The sequence below is a fragment of the Triticum urartu genome, chromosome 6A, assembly GCF_056163025.1.
Source record: "Triticum urartu cultivar PI428250 chromosome 6A, HENAU_Tu73, whole genome shotgun sequence".
Taxonomy (NCBI): Eukaryota; Viridiplantae; Streptophyta; class Magnoliopsida; order Poales; family Poaceae; genus Triticum; species Triticum urartu.
The window spans coordinates 154749842-154758179 of NC_141878.1; the positions used below are offsets into that span (position 1 = coordinate 154749842).

Here is an 8338-nt window from a genome sequence, read left to right on the forward strand (position 1 = left end):
CTGCCTACATGGCACCGCACGCATCCCCGGTCGAGGCGCGTGTCGAAGCGAGGAGGAGCGGCGACGAACGGGACGGGCCTCACCCTCGTCCCCGATAAAGTAAGAGGACACCTAAGCGATGCATTAAATGCACCTTGTCCTGCAATACGAGGGATAACCTCATACCACTATAGACCTTTCCACCTCCTGTGTGCCACTGTGGCAACCCCTTTTTTCCTATAAAAGGAGGCCCGAGGCGACATGGAGGGGGATTCGGCTCTTTCGAACCACACACTGACCACAGCTAGTTTGAGAGCTCCAGAACTCTCAGAAATACACCCACCAAAGCAGGACTAGGGTTTTACGCATCCTCGCGGCCCGAACCCGGGTAAACGATCCTTGTGCTGTCTACTAGCCCTGCTCTCCTCGCAACCCTGCGCCCCGACAACCGTAGTAGGGCTTTTCGTGATCCCATAGGTGTCGTTCCACACCGACATCCTTGGCGCGCCAGGTAGGGGGCGCAATTGTGAGAATCTGGTCTAGTAGTTAGCATAGCAGTTCTTCATCACCATGGCCCCTAAGAAGAAGATGGCCACGGCGGTTGATTCGTTGGGAGCCGAATGACCCGTGCTGGTGCGGGCGAGCAGCGGACCGGTCGTAGACAGGACCCGAGCCGCGCCCCGCGAGCACCAGCATCGCCCAGGCAGTCGGAGCCTGGCGAGCGGCGTCGTTCGCGCGCCAGACGACCGGCTACACGTCGCCGGATCCAAGGATGGAGCTGGGCCCCCCGCAGGCGGCGCGGGGCCCTCCAGGGGCGTCGTTGTGCCGACTCTGGGTGTCGCGGCGATCTCTAGGACACCTACACCGGAGACCACCGCGCGTTCTTCCCATGGTGTGCGCGCCGAGCAGCGTCACCACGATGGTGACCCTGGGCACCGCCGTGGGAAGAGCCCTGTGCGTCATCGGCAAGATGAGGGGTTCAGCAGGCTCACCGAAGCACTGGCGAAAATGGCGCGCAGCCGCTGGGTCGTTACAGAGCTCCTTCTAACGTAGTTAGAAGTCGAAGCGCGCCGCGATCCACGCAGCTGTCGCCGCCGCCCATGCCAGCGGAAGCTTTGGCACACGCCCAGCTACTCCTCGACTTCCCTCCTGCTGCGAAGAAGCTCGACGAGTGGAGGGCCCCCATCCGGAGCCTCGTCGCCGTCGCAAATAAAGACGATCCGCGACCAGCGGGGCCCTTGGGCCGGCGCTCCACCGAGCCACTACATGCTGGCGCTGGGAGGACCGGGGGAGCTGCGGCCACGGTGCACTCTCCTCCTTCTCGCCGGCCGCCGCGGGCGTCGGCCCGTTGTGACGATGCTTGTGACAACATCTCCATAGCCTCGTCCGACCCGCGGACCCTCCGCGACCAGCGCCAGGTCCTTCGGGAGCGAGCTCACGAAGACGCTCGAACCACCGTCGAGCGCCGGTGCGGAACGCGCCGCCGGTCGGCCAAGTGGGCGGGACTCGCTATGGATGACCCGACACCGGGGGGCCCCGACGGCCTACCTTATGAGGTGGGCTGCCCGGCTTTTACCCGTGAGCTGAGGCAGTTCCAGTGGCCGTCCCACCGCACGTTCAAGCCCAACGTCGGCGAGAAGTACACTAGCAAGACCCATCCGTCCGAGTTCCTCAGCATCTACACCATCGCGATGCAGGCCGCTGGGGCTCGCGACGGCAAGGTGCTTGCCAACTATTTCCCGCTGGCGCTCAAGCCCAATGTGATGTCTTGGTTGACGCACTTGCCGGTGGATTCCATTTCTTCCTGGTCAGATCTGTGCCATGAGTTCGTTGGCGCCTTCACAGGAGGCCACCAAGCTCATGGCCAGGCCAGTGATCTGCATATCATTCCCCAGAAGGAAGGGGAGACCCTGCGCAAGTACATCCAGAGATTCAGCCGGGTGCAGTACAACATCCCTGACGTTCATCCCGCCGCTGTGATTAGCGCGTTCCACCAGAACGTACGTAATCGCAAGATGCGCGAGGAGCTGGCAATGACCAAGGTTAAAGATGTGGCCGAGCTCTATGTTCTGGCCGATAGGTGCGCCCGGGCTGAAGAAGGTAGGAAGTACCCCGGCGAAGACGTCGGCGCGGAAACCGACTCTACTGATGAAGACGCTGCCACCTCGACGAAGATGAGCCGGTGTCGCAACAGGAAACGCAAAGGCAAGGCCGTGCTTGCCGTTGAGGGATCTGGCGACACTGGTGCCGACAAGAAGGTCAAGGCAGACGCCCCTGGCAAGGAGATTGCCGGGTGCGCCGCCTGCCAGGCCCTGGCGCCTACCGACAAGCCAGGAAGCTCTGGCAAGCAATACTGCAAGATCCACCGCACCAAGGACCACGACCTCCAGAACTGCCGACAAGTCGAGCTGCTTGCTGAGAAGCAAAAGGCTGAGTATGAAAGGCGGGACAAGGAGAAGGACCAGGACGGTGCTGAGGGATCCGGCAAGAAGCGTGGCCGCCAAGGAGGCCGCCCGGGCAAGGACAACCAGCAAGAGAGGCCCGCCCGGGGCCGCGACAAGAAACAAGACGACGACGGTCACAGCGAGGACGACGAGTCTGGTGAGCAAGGGTTCCAGAAGGCTACGAAGGCCATGTGCGTCGATGGCGGCGCCTCGCTGCATACCTCTCACCGCCGGCTCAAGCAGTGGGCGCGTGAGATTACAGCAGCAGAGCCGTCGTTCGACGCTCAGAAGCCGCTAACGCCCCTCATCTTTGACGCCGAGGACCACCCTGACCGCACTACCGCGGTCAGGTGTTTGCCATTGTTGGTCACTACACCACATCACTTAATTGGGGGCAATCAACTGCCGGAAGAAATACCAGGTGAACGACAAACTATCTGCCAGGAATCTCATTACTGTCGGCAGTAATACTTAAGGGCGGGTGAACTGCCGGCAGAAGTTGAGCAACGCAGGCATATAAACTGCCGGCAACGATGTCCACATTTTAGGTCACCTTATCTGCCGGGAGAACTGAACCCCGACTTGTTATTTGCGGGTACTGTGTGTGCCGAGACATTTCAGCCAAAAGATAAAAGAAATAGCCGCCGCACCTCACCCTCACCTCTTCTATTCCCCCAAGTCGCACCCCCAAATCAGGCAGCCTTACACCCCTGATCCCATCCGCTGCCGACCAACCTTCGCCGCTCCTGACCTCAGCGGCAGTCGATAACCCTCCACCGTCCCCGACCCTAGCCTCACTCTTCGCCGTCCCTGACCTCTACCGCACCCGGCTTCCTTCCCGACCACCTTGGCGGGCTAGGGTTTGACACCGCCGGCCCTCCTGGTCGTCCTCCGGTTGGTCGCTAGAGGAAACGGCTTCCACCCTCCTTCCAAAGCCTGTGAGCACGGATGTGGCTCCTCCCACCATTCCTTCCCCTCTCCTGCTTGGAGCCGCCTGTGACAACGGATCTGGCTCTCCTCCACCAGCGGCGGATGGGATGGCGCGGATCCACCTCTTCTCCACAAGCATCGGCTGAGACGACGTGGATTCGCATCTCCCCCTCCCTCCTTGCCATGGCCGCCTTTATCCGTTGCGCCCCCGCCTTGCAGCTCCGCTTCTGGACGGAGATTTGGAGGAGTACCCGCCGCTCACGGTGGCTTCAAGCCTTGTTCCCAACTGGCCCTAGAGGCACACTGTTATGGCTCATTTATATACGGGGGTAGGGGGGCTTCAAGCCTTGTTCCCAACCCGCCGCTCACGGTGGCTTCAAGCCTTCTTCACTAAGGGTGCAAGCTCGACTGATTCAACGGTCTGCCTTGGTGTGATGGCTCCCCGTCAACAATCAGGTTGACGATGGCCTATGCTAGCTTGTAAGCCCTTATTCTTGTCCACCTAATTGATGGGGCTCTCTTCATTCAATGAATTATCTTGATCTCGTAACTATTTTCAATCTAATGATAAGATCCGATTTATGCAAATCTTCTATACATTGTTTAGGTAGCAGGTATCGTCTTATTGGTTTAGAATAGCGGTTCTATTCCTGGGGAAAAAAAGTATTGCTTGAATTTTATCTTGATCATCAGACCATATTCATGAATTACTAGATGTTTCATGTGAGTTGTCTGGGGTCCGAAGTCCCTTTGTTCACATAGTACATTTTTGTTTCTGTATGTGGATATTTATTTATTCTATGAACATAAGTGTTGCAAACTTCTGTGAAGTCTGATAAAACTAGAACAATGCAGCAGTTTCTTACCCTGTTCCAGTCTGCTGGAAGTGTCTCTGCTGCCTCCCCAAGATGCTGGAAGGTCACCTCCATCGATGCTCTCTCCGCCGCTTCCACAAGCCGCCAGACTGTACAGTTCTGCAAGGTACAAGTTGCTCCTCCCGTGCTCCCTCCGCTGCCTGTGTTTGCTATGATATATTGCTGCTAATGCTGCTCTTTCTCCTCTCCTATGATTTTATGTCCCTAATCTACATGCCATGTCAAGCTGCATCCTCTTCTTTCTTAGCTGCAAGTGCTCAATGCACCAGGATATACTCCCTTTGTTTCTAAATATAAGATGTTTTGGAAGTTTAAATTAGACTGCCAAAACGTCTTATATTTAGGAACGGGTGTAGTATATAAAAATCTACCTCTTACTAAGCTCTTGTTGTATATTGGGAAGAGAAATATGCTTTGAATCATCTCCACGAGGATGTAGAATTACATTTATGGAAGGTTCATATTCAATTTACTAAAAACATGAAGCAATGATCTCCTTTTAAATATGTTTGACTAGTAAATGGTATTTCTGTGTAGCAGCTGTGTGCGCAAGAAAGATAATACAAGATATCACCCACTTTCATGACTTGGCTCAATAAAGTGACATTAGTGAAAAGTAAAAACTGACAACTATACTTACTGGTAGACTGGTACCTAGAGCAAGTATAGGGTCTTGTAGACTGGTGCAAGAAGAAATTAAAACCAGTCCAAACAGGTCCTTTATGGTTTTTTGTTGGATGTCTGCATTCTAGCTAAACATGACCTTGAAGTTAATTGTCCTCCATCTTGCTGTGATGTTCAAATTTCTCTGTTTTATTTCGAATATTCTATTTTTCCTGTCGTAATGATAGTCATGTGGTAAGTGGCAGTACTATGTCAGAGTGATGTTGCTCTGCTTTGTACCAACTTAGAATTCATGTTTTAGACTAACCTCAAATTTCAGCTCGGCATTATAACTTAGGTCTTGAAAGGTTTGACACAATCTTGAAGGTGTTGGAGGTTGGGCAAGATCTGCAAGGCGACCATACTAGTTTTTTATGCTAATTTTGGTAGTAGCTTCTCTGTTTGTGTTCTGCAAAATCCGACGGAAAAAACAAGTGCTATGTTTTTATAATATAGATGATGATATTCAGCAACTAAAGTTTGTGCCTTTCTTTCCAGTTTTCAGTTACATGCTTATCTGCATGACACCTAACGTGTCAATCCTAATGTGCCACGAATTCTCGTTTCAGGAAAAAGAATGGAAAAGGAATAGAAGAAGACAATGCTGAAGCACAAGAGCAAGAGAGGCTAGCTATACTTAAAGCAAGGAATAGTGATGATTTTGAACGATTTGGGTCCTTTACATTCTCAAATCTAAAAGAAGATTTTGGAGGACGAGCCAGTCAGCGACAAAATAAAAGAAAGAAGGTGATCTCTTTGGTTACTGCATCTATTTTACAATTGCATCTATCATAAAACTTCATCTTGTTACATGCTTTGCGCATCTCACTTTGTCATGCACATTAATTCATGCTTTGCAGAGTTCACTTTGTCATGCATATTAATTCATGCTTTTTGCAGTTCACTTTGTCATGCACATATTAGGTGCATGTTGATGTTAAGTTTGCACATCATCTTGTTGCTTATTTGTAGAGCAATGTAGAAAATCCTACTGTTAAAGTAACTCATCTTAGGTCCTAAATAAATAGTGGTACTCCGTGAGCAGCATAGATGAGATCAGTGGCGAATCCAGGAAGACAATGAAGGGTGGGCTCAAACTTAACAACGAGAAACTAAGCATCATTTTAATTAAAGAGAAAAGGGCATTATCTCCTATTTTTTTTATCCAAATAAGCTAATATTTGCCAGAATGCTACTGAAAATATATGTCTTATTACTGTCATCTTATGGTTTTCTGAAAATATCAAATTTTGAACGGAAATTTATATCTATCTAGCTAAATAGTCATTATCTCCAGTCCTTTCGCTCCAAACAAGCTGAAACTTTCTTAGATTACTACTAGAAACATGTAGTATTTGATACATTTAAAAAATCAAAATTTTCACCAAAATATGAATTAGTTAGCAAAATATAGCCATTATTACTTAATCCTTTTTCTTCAAATAAGCTCAAAATTAGCCAGATTACTATTGGAAACATGTAGTATTTACTATAGTTGTTCTGAAGTTTTTAAAAAATAGAAAATTTGATTATATATTTCATATTTTCCTACTTAAACAGACAAATATTGATATTCTTTTTTACAGCAAACAAATATTGATATACTTGTCTTGAGCCGTGGAGCGTGAGGGTCCGTCATCTCGCTATGTCCATACTCGATATCCTGTGTGCTACTTGCGTGTGGGCTGTTGGAGTGTTGGTGCTGTTCGGCAGAGAATAAAATATTGGGTTGCTGAGCTGCGACGTGAGTACTAATTTTTTAAATATTTTTGGAGGGTAGTCTAGAGCGTGTTGAAGCCCCCCTACTAGACTCGCCACTGGATGAGATACTTCTATTCTTGTCAGCCTGCCTGAATGCACGAGAGCCTAGCTGTTGCTCAAAGACCGAATGCACAACCCACTGCAGCTCAGTCTATGAGAACAGCAGACCAGCAAGCCTGAGATGATATGTTTCCAAAATAACTAAGTGTTGACTAATGCCTTAGTACTACCATGATTCAAATTTTGAGTTTTTTTCCTGTGTTTTTCTTTAAGCTGGTCCGCCCAACTATTTTGTTGTAGCTCGGCCACTGATCCAAATTAAATTCCATCCCATTCAAATCCTATAGCAATTTCTTTGTAGGATAGTTCTCTATCATTTAAATCCTATGTCACTCGTAAGAATAAATAAGCTTTATACTAGTATGTTGCTCAAAGACCGAATGCACAACCCACTGCAGCTCAGTCTATGAGAACAGCAGACCAGCAAGCCTGAGATGATGTGTTTCCAAAATAACTAAGTGTTGACTAATGCCTTAGTACTACCATGATTCAAATTTTGAGTTTTTTTTCCTGTGTTTTTCTTTAAGCTGGTCCGCCCAACTATTTTGTTGTAGCTCGGCCACTGATCCAAATTAAATTCCATCCCATTCAAATCCTATAGCAATTTCTTTGTAGGATAGTTCTCTATCATTTAAATCCTATGTCACTCGTAAGAATAAATAAGCTTTATACTAGTATGTTGTAACTTGGCATCCAATCAATGTATATTACCCAAAGATAATAATATCTTTCTGTGAACACTAGACACAAATCTGAGCAGTATATACTCCATTTGCAAATCAATTCCATATCCCTAATCATAGTTTTCACTAGTACGGAGTAATTTGTAACTTTGCATTCGAACCAAGCAGTATATACTCCTTTTGGGAAGTTTTTGTATGCGTAGTTCAAATAATTCCCTGCTTGATCTAATTATGTAATATTGCTTGCTGCGATGATGAAGTGCTGCACATTCAGAAGAGTTTTATTTATGCGGATCAGTTAAACTGCAGCATGTCAAAATCTTTAATGTGTTAATTGAAAATCTGAAGCAAGAGATCCATTTTGAGTTTTTGATTTGGTGCAGGTTTCTCAAAGATTGACAAGTTAATGGAGGTTTGGGAGATCTACAGGTTGACGAAGATTATGAACGCCTACAATTAAGTCAGTGTAGTGACAATGGAATATGCCTTGTTTGTTGAACCTGGAGACTTGCTCTGCTCATTTTGGTGGTTGTTAAGTCAATGTATGCTCATGTTGGTTGTGTGGTGCATCAAGAAATAAATGTGTTTCTCCTTTTTTGGCACAACTTCGGCTTGGTTGTGTGGCACATCTAAAAACAAATATAAGCACTTCTTTTGTGGCACAACGTCTTTGTATATGATTGCTATGATTATTGAGTGAAGTTCAATACTTATGACGAGGCCTTTATGTAACTTCAATTGAGATGTATATATAAATTGCATGATACGTCCTGATTGCTTGAACATAGCGAATGGATGCTAAACTGGGAGATATGTTTCCCTTTGCTAGTGAAACTAACGTGATGGCATATTAATTGCCAGGCAAACAAGCTTCTGCAGGCAGTTCCACTGCCGGTATTTGTAGTCTCCCGTGCCTTGACCAATCTGCGGAGAGAATATTAAC

The 8338-nt window shown here is 48.1% G+C and overlaps 1 protein-coding gene across 5 annotated transcripts; it reads left to right on the forward strand.

Annotated features, from left to right (window-relative positions):
• The first annotated feature begins 3086 nt into the window (after positions 1-3086).
• Positions 3087-8108, forward strand: LOC125513195 (uncharacterized). 5 transcript variants are annotated; one of them, XR_007285739.2, is made up of 5 exons: positions 3088-3833; positions 4209-4334; positions 5461-5638; positions 6478-6635; positions 7779-8108. XR_007285739.2 is itself a non-coding variant. In XM_048678227.2 (4 exons), exons 1-4 carry the CDS (start codon positions 3817-3819, stop codon positions 6517-6519), a joined length of 360 nt encoding a protein of 119 aa, XP_048534184.2. In that variant the 5' UTR covers positions 3087-3816; the 3' UTR covers positions 6520-8108. The 5 variants fall into 5 exon arrangements, 4 of the variants coding, with proteins under 4 accessions (XP_048534184.2, XP_048534183.2, XP_087383320.1 ...); XM_048678227.2 differs by having other exon boundaries at positions 3087-3833; positions 4212-4334; positions 6478-8108; XM_048678226.2 differs by having other exon boundaries at positions 6478-8108.
• Positions 8109-8338: the final 230 nt, after the last annotated feature.

Excerpts from the sequence above, each read along its gene's own strand:
- LOC125513195 (XM_048678226.2), top strand. Across the intron at positions 4,335-5,460 it reads AGACTGTACAGTTCTGCAAG|GAAAAAGAATGGAAAAGGAA; the intron begins GTACAAGTTGCT and ends TTCTCGTTTCAG. Across the intron at positions 5,639-6,477 it reads GACAAAATAAAAGAAAGAAG|CAAACAAATATTGATATACT; the intron begins GTGATCTCTTTG and ends TCTTTTTTACAG.